Source organism: Carex rostrata, chromosome 28 (genome assembly GCF_964058835.1).
Source record: "Carex rostrata chromosome 28, lpCarRost1.2, whole genome shotgun sequence".
Taxonomy (NCBI): domain Eukaryota; kingdom Viridiplantae; phylum Streptophyta; class Magnoliopsida; order Poales; family Cyperaceae; genus Carex; species Carex rostrata.
This window is the reverse complement of record NC_135945.1, coordinates 1,833,697-1,857,280: the sequence shown is the minus strand read 5'-3', so window position 1 is coordinate 1,857,280 and position 23,584 is coordinate 1,833,697. Positions and strand designations below refer to the sequence as shown.

The window sequence follows — 23,584 nt, the reverse complement described above, 5'->3', positions numbered from 1 at the left end:
AACCATAGTACGTAGTAAGTATAGCTGTATAGATGCTATCTTTATTTTGGCGGTGGTGGTTCTGGAAACAACCAGACTGTCATGTCAGTATGTCACCTTTGACACAATCAAAAGAGAATCAAATTTCTCTAAACATGCTACTTTGAGCTACTTTTGTTTTGAAAGCGTCAAATTGTTGTAGATTTGCTACTGTTAACTTGAAACGACCGTCCCTCTACGTAATGTCTTCTTTAAGCTGCTTTTAGTTATTTTAGGTCTAGTATTCTGATTTTCTATGGTGATATGGTAAAAGTCCAATCTTTTTTATGACTTCCTAGTTGCAAACTAACAAGTCGTCCATTCAAATCTAAATAGAGAATACAAAGTCTATATATGAATAGCAATACATTTCTCATGGTGGTGACTACTAAATAGTCACACAGAGACTAGTCTAAATTTTAAGCTGAACTATGAAAGTCTGTTTGACAATAAAGTTGATGATTAATTGTTTTTAAAATACTTTTAAATTAGATAAAAAATTTATATATATAAGAATCAATCTTTGATCTAGTGGCAAAAACACATGTTATTTGATACGAGAGATTATTGTTTCGAAATTTCAAATAAATAATTTTTTGTTGTTGTAATGACAATAGAAGTTTGAAAAAAATGTTGGATAGCTTGATCTCCAATTCTATCATTAAAACAAAACACTTGATAATATACTTAAGACATGTACTACTATAACTAAAACTCCGAAATTTTTATTAATATCAAAAAAAAAATATTAAATTTCAAAATCTACATCCGAGGCTGAGAAATTTCGAAATCTGCCCAAACCATAATTTTTTTTGCAAAAATTAAGTCTAAAATCGCAAAATAATTGCAATTTTGGAATTCCAAAACTGCAAAAAAAATTATTGTTTTAAACTTTAAATTCCAAAACTGCAATTATTTTTGGCGGTTTTAAGTTTTTCATTTTTTTAATTAAACATAAATATTTATAATTTATTTATTTTTGTATTAAAACATTAGAAATGTTTTATATATTTTTTTGAAAATAGATAGAATACTATATAATTTGATTTATTAGAAAGACAGTCATAAATAACCCGAATCAATATTTTTCAAGCCAGATTTTTTTGCAACTATAAGAAAAATTAAAATATTTATTTGTGTGTTATTGAAAAAAAATTAATTTGTTTTGAATTTGAGTTATTGATTCTGATTAAAAACTCACTTCTAAGTAAATACGGAAAATATTTGGATTCTTCTATTTTTGAAAAAACAAAAAAATTGTAAAAAGAAAAAAATCAATGAGAATTTTTCTCATAGAGTTGTCAGAATTTTTTTTTTGTTTTTGACTGAATTTCCTTAAAAATTATTTGCGATTTGAGCAAATTTCGAAATTTCACAAGTATAGGGTGTAGTTTTTGAAATTTAATATTTTTTTTTGGATATTAATAAAAATTTCGGCTAAAAACTTGAACTAGCTTAAAAGATAGGGACAAAAGAGAGGACTAATTAATAATAAATTTTATAAAGAAGAGTCCGTTTAGATAAACCTAGGTCTCCTTAAGTATCAAGGAACTCTAAAATAACTTAATCATTTCTTGTCGAACAACAACACAATGAGTTAACACATATTATTTTCATCCATTATTCAATAATTCTATCGAGGAGCATCGTGCTGTTAGAATAGAGCGCTAGCATTCAAATACAACACCACGTGTTAAAGTTTTAATGAAAACATGACAATAGAAGTTAATCTCCAAGTTAGTATATATATAAAAGACACTAGACTAAACAGTCAACAGTGTAGGTATATATATATATATATATATATATATATATATATATATATATATATATATATATATATAGAGTTAGGCTGGGGTGCTATGGATAGCATAGTGGCCTCTATGCTACGGCTCAATATTCGAGTTTTCAAAATCCAAACAGTCGATCCGAACCGTTCATCTTATTCTCTATATTAATATCTGCTTGGAGACCAAATTTTATAATTTTCTGAATTTTTTTACTATTTATTAAGCCACTTTGAAAATCGCTAATCCAACGGTTTTACTATTTTGTGCAGCCACCGTTGGATCAACAATTTTGTAAAATACTTAATAAATAGTAAAAAAATTCAGAAAAATGTAAAATTTGGTCTCCAAGCAGATATTAATATGGAGAATAAGATGAACGGTTCGGATCGACCGTTTGGATTTTGAAAACTCGAATATTGAGCCGTAGCATAGAGGCCACTATGCTATCCATAGCACCCCAGCCTAACTCATATAGAGTTGGACTACGTGAAGTAAAGCGACTATTTTACTTCACGCTTATATTTTGCGATTTTAAAGTTCAAAATGTCGATCCGAACCGCTCAACATGATCTCCATACTAAAATGTGCTTGGAGACCAAATTTTACAATTTTTGGAATTTTTTTACTATTTATTAAGCCACTTTGAAAATCGCCGATCCAGCAATTCAGAAATTTTTACTGTTCACCCGGATTTTCAGAAATATATATATATTATACGGTGCAAGAATGAATACTTATGTACAAAGTTGGACCATGAGTTAGAACCCGGACAGAGACACGTGAATCAATACATGGACGTAATTCTAACACAATAACATGTTTGATTCATTTTTGGAGCATACATGAATGGTTCAAAAGAACTTATTTGAGGAAATTTCATTAAAAATTGTATTAGCACACAATTTTTGAAGGTATACATAGTTTGTTTCATAAAATGAAACAGATAGTGAAGAAAAAAAAGTGATGTAAACGTGATTAACACATCGTGATTTGGACACATCATGTGATTTTTTTTTAAGTGACATTTTAATGGTAGATGACAGTCATGTCACATGTATGATTATATTGTGACCATATATATATGTGATGTGAATGATTATGTTTAACAACAAAATATACTAACAAATAATAAAATATTATAAAATAAATTATAATTAAAAAATCATATAGAAAAAACATCAATCATGTCACATGTGGTCATCACATAACAAAACGTGATGTAATTAGATCAATTTATATGACATGACTAAAATAGTAAAAAACAATTACAATACTGATCGATAAACGTGATATAACGTAATATAATCGATATGACATGACTGATAACAACACGACTAATTTTCTTCTCCGACTACCGAAATGCCCATACTTTTTCAACTGAAAGAAAAAAAAAACACAAACACTTTTAAATAGATAACATTAATTGCCAATCAAACGACCGTTGCAACTGAATTTTGGCTGGTTACCTGTTTTGGTTTGGAGCTCTCTTTCTCTTCCAAAAATGTATAATCTAGTTATATGGAGAAGACACTTGTTTGGTAATTTTTTCTTTGCATGTGTTAGGTTTCAACATGCATGTACGCAAACATTTTGCTTTGTAAGTTTCAATTAATGGAATTTATTTCCATACCATATATACCTGTCGTCCATAATAAATTGACTTTTCCCTTTTTTATTTGATTTTTTTTATTATGTCACTATTTAATGCCCAAATTCTAGTGCTTACTTTGATCATTATCAATCAGAACTTTTACTTTAAACCGGTGAGATAAAAATAAGTAAGACAAGAGATGTATGGAATAACTCTTCTTAGTGGCAACAAATTAAATTCAAATATTTCCAAAATAAAAAAAATATTTTTCAACATGATCTAAAAGTAATAATCAAATGAAAAAAATATTGCACACACTTTTTTCCAATGAATCATGCACGCTGTGCTTTGTACTTCATAGTTTATACTTTTGAGATAATTTAATGATCATAAATAGTTTATAAGTACAAGAAACGAAGTTGCCAGATTCCAGGGTCTCTGTCTTGGATAGATTTTGTTTCAGAACCGCTACCAGACAGATCATCTCACAAGCATCAAAATAGTAGGACCACCTTGTCAGTGACACTATTACAACTGTGATCCATTTTAGGTATCTGAATCTCACAGCTGTTTTCATTTTGGTATGTTTTTATTATGGAGCTAACATGCATATATGCCACATACTGTTGCATTTAATTGGCAAACAACCATGCATGGACATTTTCTTTTTCATCCCTAGGAAATTTAATATATAATAATCAGATAAATTTACACATTGTTCTGGTTCGTATGGTATATCATTAATTAAAAAAAATATCCCTTATAGTGTACATATTCAATATCTACATCATAACAGAGCCACTAGAATTTAAACTTTTAAAACCGCGTCTATAATATATGGATCACTTTCAATAAAGGTATATATATGTCAGATTGTAATAAAAATTTATTTAAATATATAACCACCCAAAGATCCTACAATTGACACATGGATTCCACTAGAATAACTCATAAATTAATTTATTCGGTACCAGTCGCAAATTAATTTTAAAAAAAATACATTAATTTGTGATTAAGATATTGTTCTTTCTAAGTTCAAAATTTACTGTTGAAAAACTTTTTGACTCCCTATTTAATAGTTAAAATTAATTATTAATACATTTTTTTCTCATAAGATATAGTCTACTAATTAAAATGTTATAAAAAAAAACTTGTAAAATTTCTTAATGTAAACTGACATTCAACAGCTTGTTTAGACAAATTGAAACAAAATCCTATATATCTCATCCATGAGTATGGCTAATATAACATCAGTGTCATTTCAGTTTATATAACACAAATTCCAAAACCTATCAAATCGAGTTCAAATGGTGAATCCAAACCGTTCAAACCAATTTACTTTATGAGTGATGCATTTACATACAAACTTTTTATATTTTCGAGTTATTTTAGTATCAAATCAAGCGGCAAAAAAATTGAAAAATGAATGTATTAAAATTAAATTAAAAACTCAAATATTTGACCGCTTGACTTGATACCAAATAAACTCAAAACTTATAAATTTTACATGTAAACGCATAACTAATGAAGTAGATCAGTTTGAACGGTTTGGATTCACCATTTGAACTCAATTTGATAGATTTTGAAATTGATGTTATATAGACTAAAATGACACTGATATTATATTAGCCATACTCCTCGTCCATATACTCACCTTATATAATATAATACCTTCACCTCACCTAATCCATATTCAAGCTCAAGCCTCAATGCATAAAATAAGAACTGATATAAAGCAAAGCCCTCTTTTGTGTGTCATGTCATTTGTCCCATCCATCTTTTAATTAATTTTTTTTATCTCCTGTATAACTGCAGCATTGTACACACACTTCACTCACTATACACTTGATGCTCCACTAAGAATGCTTATTGGTGGGTCCCATTTCTAACCTTTTATTTGTGGACAAAGCGTGAGAGAGTGTGTGGGGGAAAAGTATCCTCTGCAGAGGTTTTCTGTGCGGTGCTGTGCGGTGGTTTTGATCTGATCCGTTTGTTTAGAATTGAACGGACCAGATTAAATCTTGTCTGAATTTAAAAAAAACTCAATATTTGGTGAACCCTTAATTCAGTCCGTCCGATCTGAAACGAACGTACCAGATCAAAACTACCGCACGGAAAACCTCTGCAGAGGATAGCGTTTCGAGTGTGTGGATGGCAATCGGCGCAATCCTCTGTTACTCAGCTCCTGGTCGGTCGTTGCAATATTTGCTTTTTTTTTTCTTCTTTTTCTCCCACAAATTGGTGGTCTGTGCTCCTGCTCTTGACTTTGGTGTTTATGTGGCAATGTTAGTGCAGAGCTCCGTGTAGCAATTTATTGTGCAAGGAATCATATCTTTAGGTCTTGTTTCACATGTAATGTTGACATCAGAGGAAAGAAATAATCAATAATTTAAAAAATGGTAGGAGCAGGTGGGAGAGAAAGTGGACTGCATTTAGAAAATTAACGATTTTGTTCATCTTTGAATTAGAGTGTAGAAGAGGTAAACTTGCTGAATGTCATATTTCAAATTCCAACCCATTCTTTTTCCATTACACGACTAGCTATTTGTTAAACAAAACTACAATCAATTTTTTTTTTAAATATGACTTAATTTTATAACATGAAAACGTATTTATCCGTACAATTAATTATAAATACTCATATTCTACTGCTTACCAACTCTACAAATTAACAGTTTCTTTTGAACTTTTTCTTGAAATTTGTTTGCTTTGTTTAAAAACTTATTTCTCCTGAGTCTTGACTTTCACAGATATAAAGTGTATTCAACGTATTTTTTACTCCGATAGGACTTGTTACATATTTGGCCACAAAGATTAGATTGAAAGTTTTAACCTTTTCACCTACCTTTCCTTCTATTACTACTCAAGAATGGTTCTCCTAGAATTTTTAATGGGACCTTTACCTAAACTTTGATTTAGCAATGTTAACCATCCTAGCTACATATATAACTCGGCTTAGGACTTATTCAAAATTTGTGGGGCTACTATTGTTGAAGTATTTACTACTATAATATTGGTAGCAATTTACAAAAAAATATTTTGGTTAGATACTTTTCATACAATTTTTGAAGCATATAGTTGATATATAGTTAATTAATTACATGTTTATTTACCATTTTGTCCAGAAGTCTGTATATTATATAATAGTATTGACACAATACATAAAAGTAATATTTATTCAATTCCTATATGTAATTTTTTTGAGTAAAATTGGAATCAAATCCTCCAGGTATTTTAATTAATATTTACAATATAAGAATCTTTCATCTGAATTTTAAATTTCGAATTTCAAATCTGCGATAAAAAATTTCAATTAAAACGTCAAGTTTTTCATATAGCTACACTATTAACCCATAAACTCGAATTGATCATACCTAATTGACAATTAAATTTACCAACTCCAAAATTGGCTGAAGTATATATCCAAGTTGATAGACCAAGTTATTATCAAATGTTTAGTTCAAATTTTATGGACATTAATTCAAAATAATTTTAGAGCAGTACTTAAACATGAACTACCTTCCCTAGTTCCCTTTACCTCCTCCAATCAAATCCAGCTTGTTGGTTTTTTTTTTTTTTTTGAGAAAATCCAGCTTGTTGGTTGGTTGGCCTCTTTCTGTATTCCTTTCACTTTCATGCAAAGTACTCTACAAACTTAGCCTATTTCCAAAAATAACAATTGAATCTCCCAAGTTACAACTTCTTATTAATCTTTTAAACGATTTTTGATAAATAAGATTTTTGTTTATATATAGATAGGATGGCAAGAGATGGAATGCCTACTATCTTAGGAGTATTCTTATTTTTTTTAAACTTGTACATTTTTTTATTCACATTTTTAAGCGGTTGTGTCAGAGCTCTTAATTAGGATGTATATATCCCACCAAAATCACTGTAAGTAATTAATATATATGAATGCAATGACTATTACAATAGGTAATTGAAATTAATTCTTGCGGAATCTTACACTGTTACACGTGCAAATAAATAGAATTTGTTCCTCTGTGTTCAAATGTATAAATATATTTTATAAAGCCATGCTTCTTTTTTTGGAATGAAATCCGTTATTATTCAAATTTGCTGCTTTCTCTGCTATCCTTTTTATCTTTCTCACCTTTATCTCTCTATCTTTTCTCTACCTAAGTAAAATAATGCTTTGCTTTCTTATAAAATAATGATACAAACATAATGAGTAACAACAATATCTCACCAAAATCAAGAAGTATATATATTTATTCATTTGTTAATACCAAAGCATGTAAAGCGCATATATATATATATATATAAACAAGCAGGACATGCGTGCATGACCATGACACAAAAAGAAACTATTAGTAGTATAGATACCTTAAGAAAATGATAGTTAATTTGCAGTTGATTTAATCTTACAACAAAAGCCAATTACCATTATTTCACCTACCGCATCTCACCTCACTCTTACATATGCCACGCACCTTATTCCCTTTTTCAATCCTTTATAACCATACCTATTCCATCCCAAATCCTACCAAATCCACCGACCCACCACAATTGATCTCTACCTGATCATCTCACCAAAGCAGTATTACTCTCTTCTCTTAATCTCAAGTACACGCTTTTTCATTCAACTTCTACAACTGAAACCTTTTTATCATACCACACCAACAAAACAAACTTAAAAGAATACTTGAATTAACAAAATGACCGTTGGAGACCTTACCACTTTAGCTGGTGCAGAAGCAAAAACCGTCTGTGTTACTGGTGCAGGAGGTTACATCGCCTCTTGGTTGGTTAAGCTCCTCTTAGAAAAGGGGTACACTGTAAAGGGAACAGTGAGGAATCCAGGTAATGCGTGTTCTTGCTTACATTCATTTGTTTAACATAACATGCATGCATAGACAACTGATGATATATATATTTTTGTTTTTATCTTTTTTAGATGACCCAAAGAATGATCATTTGAAGGCCCTTGATGGTGCAAAAGAGAGGCTTATATTATGCAAAGCCGACTTGCTTGACTACAACGCGCTTCGCCTCGCTATCGAAGGTTGTCAAGGTGTATTTCACACAGCATCCCCGGTTACCGACGACCCGGTATGAACCATGATAAAATCATATTTGATAGTTGATACATGCACTTCATTTTATTTTGGTTCTTACAGTTTATTTAATGGTTCCACAGGAGCAAATGGTAGAGCCAGCGGTGAGAGGCACCGGATATGTGATAGATGCGGCTGCTGAAGTCGGCACGGTTCGTCGAGTCGTGTTCACTTCCTCTATCGGAGCGGTGACAATGAACCCGAACCGTGGACCGGATGTAGTTGTCGACGAATCGTGCTGGAGTGACCTTGAGTTCTGCAAGAAAACAAAGGTAACTACAACATGTATTTGTAACCAGGGGCGGAATCAGGGGGGTGCAAGGGGGGGGCCAGGCACCCCCCAACCGAGGAGGAAGTGCTTACTGGGGTGGTTATTTTTATGTGGTTTTTTACAGATGCATACCGATTGGCACCCCCCATGCAGTTGTTCTTTCGTTTTTCGGCAGCTTGGCCCTCCCAAGTTCAAGTCCTGGTTCCGCCCTTGTTTGTAACCCTACCATTATACTCCAAAGTTTTAGAAGGACTTTAAATAATGATTAAAATGTTTTATTTACCAAACCCTCAACGAGGTACTGTTTGTTCATGTCGATCTCATGGACCTACTCAAATAATATGTGCCATTTTAGTAATCTGGTTCTTTTCAAGTTTAAGTTGGAACGTATAAACTTCTCCTTTTTTTGTACTGAAATTAATTAATATGTGCCACGTGTATTGTATTGTTACCTACAAGCTTTTTCCTCTTTACATCTGACTTAGTTTAATTGTTATAATTACGCCTTTTCGTCTCTATTTTGGACCACAAATGATATTGTCTAAGATGTTGAATTAGTAGGAGAGTATTTTTTAAGTGAGTTGGTTGGTGATTTTTTTTTTTCTAATTATTTTAAGTTTCTCACCTTTCCTAAATAAAAAATAAAATTTTACTAAATATTTTTTATGACATCAAAATAACAAAAGTTCCCTGTTCTCCTCAGAACTGGTACTGCTATGGCAAGGCCGTGGCCGAGCAGGCGGCCGTGCAGGCTGCGAAGGAGAGAGGCGTCGACTTGGTTGTGGTAAACCCGGTCCTCGTGATCGGACCACTTCTTCAGAACACAATCAATGCAAGCATCATGCACATACTCAAGTACCTTGACGGCTCGGCAAAGAAGTATACCAACGCCGTGCAGGCTTACGTTGATGTGCGAGATGTGGCTCAAGCACATGTCAGAGTCTTCGAGGCGGAGGAGGCGTCGGGTCGGTATTTGTGCGCCGAGAGAGTGCTCCATCGGGAAGATGTGGTTCGCATCCTCGCCAAGTACTTCCCAGAGTACCCCATCCCTACCAAGTAAGTGCAAGACCTTGTTTTTTAAAATTTTAACATATAAAATTTTGTGTTAATGATTACTGTAACAATTTTATTGTTTCCAAAAGATAAAATATCGTAACAATAACATGTCCACATTAGATATCCACAATAAATTACAGCATATGTGATGTAATTTATATATAATATAGTAATCCTTTAGTCATAATCTCTACGTACATATACTTCCTCGATCATGACAGGTCACCAACTCTCATTCAAATACTAGGTTGTAAAATTCTTAATATAAAATCATATGAGCAGTGTACAATTAATTTACGGAATTGATGGTAAGAAAAATATAGCAACCAAGATCACAAGAAACGTTGGAGTGTGAAAGAGATTGTAATAAGGCCATTTGGATATATAGTTACACACTGTGTGTGGATTAAAAGATAAGAGGAGTAGATAGGAGGATGGGAAATAGAGAAGGCGTGCACTGAATTGAATGAAAGAAGTAGAACTATAGTAATCATTTAGGTCCACTTTTGGTAGGTAAGAAACAAATTGGAGCAAAGAAAGGAACAAAATTTGAGGTAGTGGTGTGGTTTCATGATCAGTTGAACCAACTCACTTCAACTTGCTGACGAGAAAACTATTTGGTACACTATATATAATACTGGAAATGAGAGAGACAAAACAGAATGAATTATTTTTCACATACAATAAATTTGGAGAATTTTTTTAAACCATATAACTTTAGACATGCTTTTAAACATGCAGATATGTTAGGTATGTAATTAAATTTTGTACAACTTGATATGTGTGTAAAACAGATGGTCAATGATATTTTGATAGATTTTAATAGTATCATGTTGAGATAATTATTAAGAACTCAGTAATATCTTGGAACTTTCCTTATATTGACATGTCTGGTGGAGAGGAAATTTAGAGATAATTGATCCACCAATTTTAGCAAATATTGTTTGCATGCTCTAAGTCAACATACTCTGACAGGTTGATATTTTTTAATAGTACCGTGTTGGCCCGGCTTAAGAACTCAACCACATCTTGGTACTTCCTTATATTGACACATGTGTGGTGGTAATTAAGGAAATTTAAAGAAAATCCATCAATTTTGGCAAATATTGTTCACATGATCTAATTAGTTGAATAATCCTTCACATAAATTGAAGGTCTTCTAGCTGATCAAAATAGTTCTAAGAAGCCACAAATTAGTCTGTGAAAGTTCAACAATGCATGCATGTACCATCAAACAAATAAAAACAATTAATGAACCTTTTGACAATTTGGTAGAATTATTGTTGTGAGAGAGACATAGAAGAATGAAAGCTTGTTGTAAGTATATGTTGGAGTTGGTGAGATGCATGAGGTGGTTGAGGAACTTAGATATCTAGTGTTTTTTCTTTTGTTTTTACCAAAGGATAAAAAAAGTCACTTTCTTTTACTCTTTTGTTGTCCTTTTATTAGGCCACTAATTAATACATAGAAGATCAAGGTGATATGTTTCTAAAATTTGTTTAAGATTTGTTAAATAAAATTACAAGTATTTTCAGTGTATATGCAAAATTTATTTGTATTTGTTAAAAGGACTTTTGAAGATAATTTTGTTAACAATCTTATCACATTATGAAGCTTCCACAAGGTTCTAAGAGTCTTCTATAAATTAATTATGATTAAACAACTTCAAGTTAACCTAACATTTCTTAATTATTATTAAAAATAATGGTACAAGTGTCCTGTTCAAGAAAAGATAGCTCATATCTTTACATTTTGCTTTACTCCCCAGTAAGACAAACCATGCTATGGCTGTGGCTTAAAGAGGAGCCTTGCTCTGATATATACTTGCATGGTTGGTGGGTCACACGTGGCACTATGAAGTGACTGTAGCACATTGTGCCACGTATAGCTTACCTAGTGATTACGTCATGCAATCATCATCTACCATTCCTTCTTGGGCTTTACCTTGGCCCATTGGGCCTACATAAAAAACTATCTACTCCAATTTTTTTTTTCCCCTCATTTTGTTTTGGTAACATATGTTTCTTTTGTTTTTGGTAAATTTTCTTTGACATAGTAATAATTCTTTGCTTGTACATGCAGATGCTCTGATGAAGTGAACCCGAGGAAGCAACCATACAAGATATCGAACAAGCGTCTGAGAGACCTCGGATTGGAGTTCACGCCGGTGTCAGAGTCGTTATATGAAACGGTGAAGAGCCTCCAAGAGAAACGCCATCTTCCCATCATGAGTCCATCGAATCACTTCTCGGCGAATTTCATGCTCAATTAGTGTTTTTTCTTAAAAAAAAGGAAAAAAAAAAGAGATGTTAATTTATGTAACTTAATTATGGCAAGCTTTTCCTCTGTTATGTAATGGAGAAGCTGTGCTTTGTAAGTATGTGGTGTTGCAAATCTATGTTGTGCTGAAAAAACTTTGAATCTGGTATTTTGATGCAAGCTAATGATATTTGGCTTGGTCAAAAAATTACAGCTTTCCTATTCGTAAATTTGTGCTAAATTAATTTGTTGATTTCCTGATAAGACTTGCGCTAGGTTATGATATTAGAGTTATCAATGTTTCTAATTCTGAGGCATTTTGGTTCATATCTAACATTGAAAATACCAATATTAAATAAAAAAATTAAATTTTTTTTTTTTTTTTGAAATCATGGAAAAGTTGTCCTTATAACAAGGAAATTTGGATAGGGGTGTGCAAATAGTTGGTTTGGTTAAAATCAAATTGAATAGTTAAAATTAAAATTTTATTTGCTTTTTAAAAATTTAATCAAACCAATCGAATTAAATTTGTTAAAGGTATTACCGTATCAAAAAAAAAAAAAAAATTTTGATTTGTTTGATTGAACCGAAAGAAGAGATTAATTTTAAAAGTCAAAACTCAATACATACATAAATGCATTTGATAATCATATAAATAAATATCAACATATATATCAATCAAACTGAAATAAAAAGATAAAATCCAGTAATTCAAGTAAATAGCAAGTAAATTTTAAACAAAAGGAAAATTTCACGTATACCTCTCAAAAACATCAAAATTATTTATTTTCCTCTCAAAACTTTGAAATTACGTATTTCCCCCTAAAAATATAAAAAAATTACAAATTTATCCATTTGATTGTCTTTTATATTAAAGTCATTATAAATTTATAAAATACCCATTTGATCTTTTATTAAAATCATAAAACACTCATTAAACTCAAATTTGTATCCGAAGGGTTCCTCTACCTTCCGATTTGTGCACATCGCATTAGGATCTAAGCGTGTCACTTTAATATCTGTGTGTGTTCACTTTAAGATTCGTGCTAATCTAATGCGCATGGATCTTAAAACAATTCTGATTCACGCGCATCGCATTAAGATTTGTGCACGTCGCTTCAATATCTATGCGTGTTCGCTTCAAGATTTGTGCTAATCTAATGCACGCAGATCTTAAAGCAGTTCGAATGGTAGAGGGTTCTTTAGATTCAAATTTGAGTATGACAAGCTTTTTATGCTTTTAATAAAGGGTAAAATAGGTATTATATAAATTTAGAATGAGTTTTAATATAAAAGACAATAAAATGAGTAAATTTGTGAGTTTTTAATTTTTAGAAGGAAAAATATGTAGTTTTAAAGTTTAGAGGGATGAATACGTAATTTTAAAGTTTTTGAGGGGTATACCGTATACGTGAAATTCCCCTTAAATAAATATCAACATATATATATCAATCGATTTGTTAGATTGAACTGAAATAAGAAAAATTTAAACCAAACTAAATATAAAAAACCGAAGTAATTCAAAAATTCAACCAAACCAAATATAAAAAGCCAAAGTAATTCAAAAATTCAACCAAACCAACCTATGTAATCCAAATTTTATTGGTTTAGTTGAAACCAAATAAATTGGATTCCAATGAACACCCGTAAATTTGGATTTGTTTCTTCTTTCCACTAACCAAGTTGTCTGATTTTGTTAGTTTTGTATACATATCAGTAACTAAAAAACCACTCATGCACAGCTGAAATGCTGTAAGCATTTATGTATAAACTATATTTAAAAAACAAATTAAGCATTTGTAAGTTACTTAAAAAATGGTCATACTAAACATGACAAAAAAAAAAAAAAAAACACATGCAAATGCATCAATAGAATCTCCACATGATTTGTTCTCATATCAGCTGAGATATTCTCCCTTCAAGATAACCACTAGGTGCTTCATAAGAGTGCATACACAGTACAGATATCCACAACTAAAAGTTCACTAAGGAAAAAAAAAATGAAAAAATAATACAGTAAACTTATAGAAAAAAGTTAGGTCTTGAAAGTGGAAGGCTGTGGGAGCGTCATTGGGCCCCGCCTCGAATCATCAGAATCTAGAAGCCTCTGTACACGCTTCTTTGCACAGAACTGTCTATCAAAATGCCTCACCTAAATATATTACATGGTAAAGGATCAGTTACACTTTTAGAGCATGGAAGGAAATTTATGGTACAACTAAAATAAAATTTAATTTCCTATTGGGAAAAGTAGGTACAGTTCCCTAATATGCACCAAACTTAATTGCAGAACACTTAATAATTTTTTTTGTTTCCAAGTACATTTTCATGTGGAGATCACGACGAATGGTTCAGATCGACTGTTTGGCTTTGGAAACAATTGATATGAATCCATAGCACATATCGATCTGCGCTTTGAATACCATATCCTCACTCAAGGAAGAATACTGGCATGAATAGTGGCTGGTACCACCTGCTATATACCAGTACCAAACTATTTGACATGACAGTAGAAACCAGTTTACTATTTGACATGACAGTAGAATCCAGGATCCGTATCCTCCCAGGTACCGGACTCAACACAATTTAAACGGACGGCTCAGATTTACTCTCAGCTGGTAGGGATTCGGGATGACAGAGGGGCAGGATTATTTGTGCTTTGAGATGTGTGCTAATCCATTTTTGGACCGTCCGATTCAATTCTACTCAGTCAGGTAACCTGAGGGGAAACGAATTCGTAGAATCCAGGCCAAACTGGCACAGTTCAACTGAAAAAATTGGAACTGCTGATAATCCAGTTTGTTTTCATTATTTCGACCAGAAAAGTAGTCAATTCAGCCGGATTTTAACAGAGCAGTTTTGGCTTACACCTCTCCTTCCTATTTTCTTCCCTAACACACTGCTCTGGAGCACAGTCTAAAAATAAAGGGTAAATATTTTAGCAGAGCAGTTTTGGCTTCATGCAGTGCACAGTGTACAGAATCAAAACAACGCTGCATATGGTTCAAGCACTGCATGAAGCCAAAACTGCTCTGTTAAGAGGATGAGGAGATGAGATACCCAGGAGGCGCGGCAGGAGGAGACGTAGAGAGCACGTGACTGTTTGCACTGAGAAGGAAAGAGCAACCCTGCGGTGGCGATCTCCGTTGGTTGCTTGTCGGCCTCCTTCTCTACGCACGCGTAGAACGCATCCCTCGCCTTCAATGATAACAAGAGAAGAAAAACATCAAATCTCGATCGATCGATCGAGAGAGAGAGAGATGCGTTGTTACCTTGTAGCAATTGTCGCGGCCCTTGGAGAGAACGTCCGCCATGACGCCGCCTTGGTTCGATCCCATCTCCTCCCTCATCCTGCTCTCTTTTTAGTCTTTGATCAACAACGCTGGGCTTACTTCACAAACAATATGGGCTTTTATGGGCTGGTTGATGGGTTTCATCTGTTTGGTTTCTTTGGATGGGCCTTTATATATGACTAAGTTCTTTTTGGGCTCTTTATGGTAATGAATCTAAAGAGATTTAATATTTGGGCCTTGTTAGAGAAGATACTGGTTATGACTAAATTCACCAGTTAATTAAATTAGTAGCTTGTTTATTTTCATTATGATCATCTACATCCCAGCAACTCAAATGAGTTTCTAAATAACTGTTAACTACTTTTTAGAAATTATGTTCTCTAAAGTTTTTAATTCTCACATCCCTAAAATTAATTTTAGAGTTTCTATTAAGCCATGTCAGCAATAAAATTAAAAGGAGAAATAATTTCAGCCAATCATTTGGTCAGTATAGAGTTTATAAACCGTTTCTTAAATAATAAACTTTTCTGCATAGTTTCTAAATAAGAAACTCTCATAAATCTCTGAAACTGAATTAGAAACTGCCATATCAAATTAAAAACTCTCATAGTACTAGAGATGTAGTTTTTTTTTTTTTTTTTTTAAGATTTCAAAGATTTTAACAGAGCATTTTTTACTTCAAGCATCGCATGGACCATAGAATGAAAATATTGCTACATATTGTTTGTAAGCTGTATGATGTCAAAACCATGTCCTGTTAAAATATTTACCTGTACGTCTCATCTTGTTCTTGTTGGTATTGTATGTTACCACTATGAACTGGGTTTCCGGAATGGAAAAAAAATGACGAGTTCTTTTTCCTGTTTTATATAACAATAATAATAAAATAATAATAGTAATAATAATAATATTATATTATTATTATTATTATTATTATTAATAACAACAACAACAATATTAATATTAATAATAATAATAATAGTAGCAGTAAAAAATTACTTCAGTATAGGGGCGGGCCGACACATGAGACTGCTTTTTTTGGATTTTGAGTTTTAATGGAGAACTATATGTTCCGGCATATTTTGTCTTCTTTTGAATTTTTTTGCTCCCTTCGGATTTGTAATTTGTAATTCAGATTTTATAGTTAAAATTAAATTATAATTGGTAATTATTAGAATTATAAGTTAGAGCATCATAAGTTATAAGTTAAAGTATTGGAAAATATAAGTTAAAGTATTGTTTTTAAAGAATACCCAATTAGTTCATAGGTTTAAACCCGATTAAATATTTAAATTCAATTTGTTATTTTTTTTATCCTCCTAACGAAAATCGTGAATCTGGTCCTGTTTCTAGCCAAGTTATCTGCGCTTCATATACAAAAAATTAATAAAAGTTTTGTCTTTTCTCCAATTGACTTGTTAGAGAATCTGACCTCTTTTATTTTGTGCTTGTCCTTTCAAATTGTAACTTATAGTGACTCGTTTGTTCTTCTACGGAGAGTAATTGTTGTTGTTGCTGCTGCTATGTATGCTATTGTTTTTATGATTCAGGTGCATTAAACTCACCATAAAAATATATATATTGGCACCAATATCATATTAAAATAAAAAATATATAGGGTACGTTTGGATGGAAGTTATAATAGCTAGAATAGTGAAATTTAAAAATAGCAAATGAGAATAAAAAAAAATAGTGATTTTCAGATTAGTATAAAAATAGTGCTATTCGGATTAGTAAAAATGTTGTTTGGATTATACATTTGGAATAGTGAATAGCTGTAACCGATAAAGGATAGTGTTAACAAGGTGCTAATTAAGAGAAGATAGGCAAGTGAGGTCTCAAATGAATTGTCACGAGATGGAGATAATAGAAGTGGTGTCAATTTTATAATTACGGGACTGTGTTAGCGGAAATCTAACAAGGAAGCATTTATTTTCTCTCTCTTTCCACTTTCGAATAGTAGCTATTACAATATTTACGAGGAATAAAAAATAGCAACTATTCTAACTCTTCCGAATAACAAAAATATTATTTGGATGCACATTAGTATTCCGAATAGCCACTATTCTAAAATAACTCTCTATTCTAGCTATTATCATTTCATCCAAATACAAGCGAATCTTGCTGTTTTATGCTGACTGCCTGGGGTTATTGCTCTGAATGCATATAATTGAACAGCGTAATTTGAAGATCCTGTGAATGCATAATCTCTCTAGCTAGTGGAGCATTAATTGGGATTCTGGTTATTGCTTTTACTATTTATTTATACAACTGTTAGTTAGTATTCTTATTCTTAACTAACCTTTCTTAAAAGTAATGCATGCATGTTTTCATAAAGCATGCCATCTTTATAAGAGTGCTCTTAATTAATATTATTGCTATATATATAATCAACATATATGTAGTCTGGTCCCCAGTTATTTATTTTGATTTTGGATTGCAGTCTCCATAATTGTTTTTTTAAATTTTATTGGTTTAGACCCCTCAAACGTGGTTAAATTAATTCAAACTAATTTGATCTTAGTACTAATTATATGTTGGAAAAAAGAATTTAGACATTCAAAAATTGTGCTTCAAGTTTTCTCATCTTAAACAAAATGAATTTAATTTGGTAATTATATAAGAGTTTTGTAAAAGTTAATTTCTTTCTGGTGTTATAGATTGACAAATTTGCTATATTTTTGTCAATCATGTTTCATTACAATTATATGTATGTATTTATTTTACTGTTAATAGGATTGATGAATAAAAAAAACAGTTCAAAGTTTCATAAAATATATTATATATATTATATTACTTTGCATATGACAAATACTTTTTTTTTATTAGAGAATTGCAAATAATAAATGTGGTTAATTTTCTAATCATGTATACTTTTCGTATATTTTTGTTTGTATATATGTTTTTTCTTCATATATGTTTTTTTTACTGATTTTATGATTAATTAATTAAAGTTTAAATTTTTCAATGGTTAAAGAAAGTAAACATAATACAACGACAAGTAGGTGTTAATAAGGAATAGTATATATAGGCTCGCTCATCCTAAATAACTGAAAGGAAATCATATGTAGAGAATCAAATTTCTATATTAGGCTCTCTGTTGTTATATCTTTGAAAGTTATGGACAAAATTGCACTGTATAAGACATTCTATTTCTGATATTAAAGTATTAATTGTTATTTTTGTGAAACTTTCCATAAAAGGATTTGTTCTTGGAGGGAGCCACATGGGATCCAGACCACACATCTTGTGCTTTCTTTTAGGTATTGCCACGTGGTGAGGCCCACTTCTCCAACCAACCATCATGGAGATCTTGCAATTTGTCAAATGGGAGAGTAGAGTAGGGTTAAAATATACCATTAGATTTTAGATTTGTGTCCAATTATGCTTTACATTTTTATCTTTGTTTTTCAAGTCCAAATAGCCGATCTAAACCGGTCAATATGATATTTGTATTAAATTGTGTTTGGAGACTAAATTTTATAATTTTTTGTAATTATTTTACTGTTTCTTTAGATAAAAATCATTGTTTTCAAAAGATTATGGACTATCTGAAACAATGATTTTTTACCTATCTAAAAATATAGTAAAAAAATTAAAAATATATAAAATTCGATCTCCAAATATTTTTTAATATGAAGATCATGTAGAACATTTCAGATCGACTGTTTGTACTTTGAAAACGAAGAAAATGATGTAGAGTATGATTGGAGTACAAAAATAGAGATTGAGAAAGATTAACTAGAAAAATAAAGGTGGGAAATTTTGATAGTGACTTTTAATTGACAGAGAAAATAAGGACTTTTATATAAAAAATAAATAATTAGCTTTTGTTCAGTGATAAAAATAATATATTTACTGAAAGATTACATATTTTAAATTTAAATGGAGAATCTTTTGTAAATATATCTTAAATAGTTAGGTGGTTAAAAACATTAATGGTGAAAAGACCACAATGGCCTCCTAGATTTACACTTAGTTTTAGATTACAAAAATGATAGAAACGATTTTTGCGTGAAGCCTTTTTAGTATTCCATTACTTAATTTTACTTTTCATGTTTAAACCCAACAATATTGTTACACAAAATATAGATTAAGGGCCCGTTCGGTGAACAACTGTTCACCGTGAGGAAATTTTTTTTTTGCTCAGAGCTAAGTTTTTATTCCCATGGTGAACAGTAAAATCCAGTTCAAAATTTTTGATTCCCACACCCATTCCTATTCCCTACTGGGCTGCCGAACGGGCCCTAATAGGTTTCAAATAAATCGATTTAAAAACTTATATAATTTTTTGGAATTAAGTCTTTGGTAATTTGCAATGTGAAAAATAAAATGAAAAGTATGTAGCCGTTAATTATCCTACAAATTAAATTGATCTTCCAAAAAACAATAAAAAAGTTGGGGCTATATACTTATCATTTTATCCTACAAATAGGATAAAATGATAAGTATATAGCCCCAACTTTTTTATATTGTTTTTTGGAAGATCAATTTAATTTGTAGGATAATTAACACCAAATTGTGAGATCGATCTCCTGCCGTCATCTAGAGTGAGTGTTTTTCTGAGTGTGCAAATCATGATTGATTCATGCATGGATATGTATTGAATTGATATGGCGACACATGCATGGGTATGTATTGAACGGATATGGCGACACGATAATTTTTAAAAATCAAAGATATGTATAATATGTCTAATGTATATTATTTTTTATTTTAATTATATTATTAATTCAATACATATATTATATAAGTAAAATATCAAAATTATGGATGTGATACGATACGATAACCCAAGTATACATTAAATATCATAATTACTAGCTTCTAATAACAAATGTGAGTTAGTGTAGTGGTAAAGAGGTATGTTACTGTGTCACAAAATCTAGATTTGATTCTGCATGGCGCTAGAAAAATGGTTTTTGGCATGTGGTTCATAGGTGGTGCGCGCATATGTCATTGTTGTATGTGTTGTATGTGTTGGACCGCTAGTACATGTCATTGGGTTCAATTTTGTAGAAAGACTATGTCGTTGGTGTATGTGTATCTAGATGTATTAGTGTTGTATCAGTGACCGTATAAGAAGGTATATAATATGCCAGTTGACGTATTTAATATATATCGAGACTATATTATTGGACGCATGTCGATATCCGATACGTATCTTATACAGATACATAACACATATAGGAGTATCGGATTACATAGGTTATCGTTGTCCCATCATAATTCTATCCCTAACATGCCTGTTGATAAAATTGTTGCAATGCTATTAATTAGACCTATATATTTAACTAGAACTTACAGAAACAGAAATAATGGAAGTTACTTTGTTGGTTGTTAAATTTCATTTCAAAAAAGATAAATATGCATTGTTAATGCAAATTCTTTGACCCCACGGACTATAATACTCCGAATGGTACAAAAAAATTCTGAAAAGATGGCGCATAAATGGCCTATAAAACAAAAGGAGATAACTTAGAAAAATATAAATAAAGATGAAGCTAGAGATTAGACGCAAGAGGGGAAGTAGCCCGTAATCTTTTAAAAGAAACAAATTCTTTTCATATCACCACCTGAAAAAGCAAAAATGCGGCCCAATTAGAGAAGGCATGCTGGCCGCTAGCGTTCTTTCCAAGGCATCACGAGTCTAAATTCATCAAACCAAATTTCTTCTCATGCCATTGCCATGTGATGGATGCTTTCAAAAAGAAAAAAATAAATAAAAAGAAACCATATTTGCGGCCACACATGTCTTGCTTTCTTTGCTTGGCATGCATGCATGACTGTATGTATAGAGGCGTAGTGCCTTTGTTACTGTTTGATTGGACCATCAAGATTATCATCTAAATTATTATTATTACTTTTTAAAAAAGATTATTATCTAATGAGCATTCTACAATGGCTGCGTATCGAATCTGAAACTATATTTTTACGGGGAGCATTTAAATTGGTGAATTTTCCAAGTTAGAAATATTGTCGGTAAGATTGTCGGTAAGTTTCTAAAGCTATGGCATTATTGATTGACACTATGATGCACTATAGCATTGTTTTTTTAATTGTTCCGCTATGACGCAGTAAATACTATTTAAACCTTTAATTCTCAGCTAAGAAAGTGTCATAAGTGATGATTTAACGAATAAAATTAAACTTCAAAATTGGTGCAAACAATTCAATTAACAACCGAACCTGTACTCTAAGATATGGGCCCATGAATTTCTTTTCGGTGCCTATTTGAAATGGAGGAGAGTATATGGTGCCTTGAGATTGGTGCAAAAACGATTTGAATGGTACTGATTTTGCAAAGATTCATTCAAAGATTGAGATATCTCAGAGAATATATATATGCGAATTCACCGACGATCGATTTCAAACAATAAAAAAAATTAGAGGTGTAAGACATTTTCCTAACACATTTTCAATATCCAAAAAAAATAAGCACTTAATCGGAGTTGTTAAAATCATTTAATTAATTTTATCTAATATATAGTTACATAATTAATTTTTTTGATTGCATGTGGCATCTTTAACTGCCGCCATAACATGGAATTTCTGCATTAGCCATTCATAGATAGTTGGCTTTTCCATTTTTATATTCAAGTAAGGCTACAAATTCATTCAATTAATTTTTAAGAAATGAAAGGATCGAAGCTCTTCACTTTTAAATATCCATAAAGATTTTTTATTTAGATTTTGAACATGTGATCATTTTTATTTTAGTATGTTAGTACAACTATATTTAGCTGGACACTGTGTACAATTATAAACAATTCATTTAAAATACTCCATGCAAATTAAAAAATTGAGGATAGTTAAATCTATCATTCTAGTTAGAATGAAATTTAGTATGCATTTATCAGTCTAGATCACCTATCTGGTTGCCTAATATCCTGCCAAATGGTGAATACATTTTCAAATCATGCTTACGTTGGATTTAGGAGTGTTTGAATGGTTCGGATTGTTTGCTATTCATCTGAACTGATTTTTTTCGGTTTAGATGGATTGATTTTTTTTTCGGTTGAAATGGATCTTGGGTTGAAATTTTGAATTATTTCAGTTTAAATGGATAGATTCGGTGCCGACTAAACTAAACCGACCGAATTATAATGGTTCAAGTATGATTTATATTTTATTTGTTTCAATTATCGCTTCCTTTCTTTCATTTTGGTTTGAATAATTTAAAAACATCTACATATTTTGTATGGAATTGAACAACTTGTGTATAAAAAATATATGTATACTTTCGTTAATAAAGATTCACTTTGGTTTGTTTCTGTTTTTAATCAGTTGATAGGTTTAATTGGTTCGGTTTGATTCTATTTTTGAAAATCGAACAAAAGTTTGGTTCGACTAATATACTTTGGTTTCAACCGAATTGACTGTTTGAACATCCCTAATTGGATTATTGTTTTCCAGAATTTTTTTGTACTGTGGGTCATGTATTTCCTACTCCCATTTAAATAACAAAGTTATACTATCTATATTCATAACCCTTCCCATGTTGTTACAAAAGAAAGTGTAAACTATTTACAACTTTTCCAGAGGTTTTGATTTGAATTATGAAAACATATAGAGAGATACAAATAAAGACCTTAATTTCTTATTGTCATCATTCCACACCTGTATGAGAGATCATGACTGTCGTCCAACTGTGTAACTTTGTTATTTATTTTGTGTATACCCTCCTGATTTTGAAAATAGTAATAAATATTTTCTCGAATGGCACCTCTACATATATATTTAAGTGGTATTAACTTGAGACAATTGATAACCAAACATAGATCACTAGCGTTTTAATTCAGCTTTTTTTTTTTTGCAATTTATTTAATCCCCAAAGGGGATACAGAAGCAATACTTAATGCTCAGAGCACATATTCCACATTTTGTGGTTGAGCCTTCAAGAAAAAGATGGTATTATGATATTATTGATATGGTATAATCATAATAGAGAGGGTTCAAATGCCTTTATTTTTTGTGCTTTCATCATGTTTCTATTTTTAAAAACTTTAATAACGCAAAATTTAAATATTAAAATTCAAAATAAAACCGTTGGATATGAACTACATCATTTTATCTATGCACGTGTAAATATAGCATTTCAACTTTGTTTTGGTTGTCATCTTGAACTTGTAAAAATGTATACTAATGTGGATAATTTCTAGATGTTGATTTTTCAACTTATTGATTCATATAAAAGCAAAATCAAAATGTAATAATTTTTTATGAGC

General features: G+C 31.2%; 2 protein-coding genes across 2 annotated transcripts in view; one reads left to right on the top strand and one right to left on the bottom strand.

The window, feature by feature from the left end:
* The first annotated feature begins 7,890 nt into the window (after positions 1-7,890).
* On the top strand, positions 7,891-12,293 carry LOC144545601 (cinnamoyl-CoA reductase 1-like). The gene is made up of 5 exons (XM_078294165.1): positions 7,891-8,223; positions 8,318-8,472; positions 8,561-8,749; positions 9,452-9,804; positions 11,887-12,293. The coding sequence occupies exons 1-5, from the start codon at positions 8,079-8,081 to the stop codon at positions 12,074-12,076; spliced, it is 1,032 nt and encodes a 343-aa protein (XP_078150291.1). The 5' UTR covers positions 7,891-8,078; the 3' UTR covers positions 12,077-12,293.
* A 1,632-nt stretch (positions 12,294-13,925) lies between these two features.
* Positions 13,926-23,584, bottom strand: part of LOC144545598 (Cytochrome c oxidase, subunit Vib family protein) — a 33,613-nt gene continuing 23,954 nt past the window's right edge. The window contains exons 2-4 of the mRNA XM_078294160.1: positions 15,336-15,408; positions 15,124-15,261; positions 13,926-14,215 (exon numbers count right to left, since the gene is read on the bottom strand). Coding sequence (XP_078150286.1) covers positions 14,099-14,215; positions 15,124-15,261; positions 15,336-15,401 — 321 coding nt within the window. The 5' untranslated portion in view covers positions 15,402-15,408 and the 3' untranslated portion in view covers positions 13,926-14,098. The remainder of the gene's footprint in view (positions 14,216-15,123; positions 15,262-15,335; positions 15,409-23,584) is intronic.

What these genes read in the sequence shown, in the direction of transcription:
- LOC144545601 (XM_078294165.1), top strand. Translation starts at nt 8,079, where the DNA reads ATGACCGTTGGAGACCTTACCACTTTAGCTGGTGCAGAAGCAAAAACC. An exon ending in AGTTCTGCAAGAAAACAAAG is followed by an intron (nt 8,750 to 9,451) that starts GTAACTACAACA and finishes TGTTCTCCTCAG; the next exon opens with AACTGGTACTGCTATGGCAA. An exon ending in GAGTACCCCATCCCTACCAA is followed by an intron (nt 9,805 to 11,886) that starts GTAAGTGCAAGA and finishes TTGTACATGCAG; the next exon opens with ATGCTCTGATGAAGTGAACC.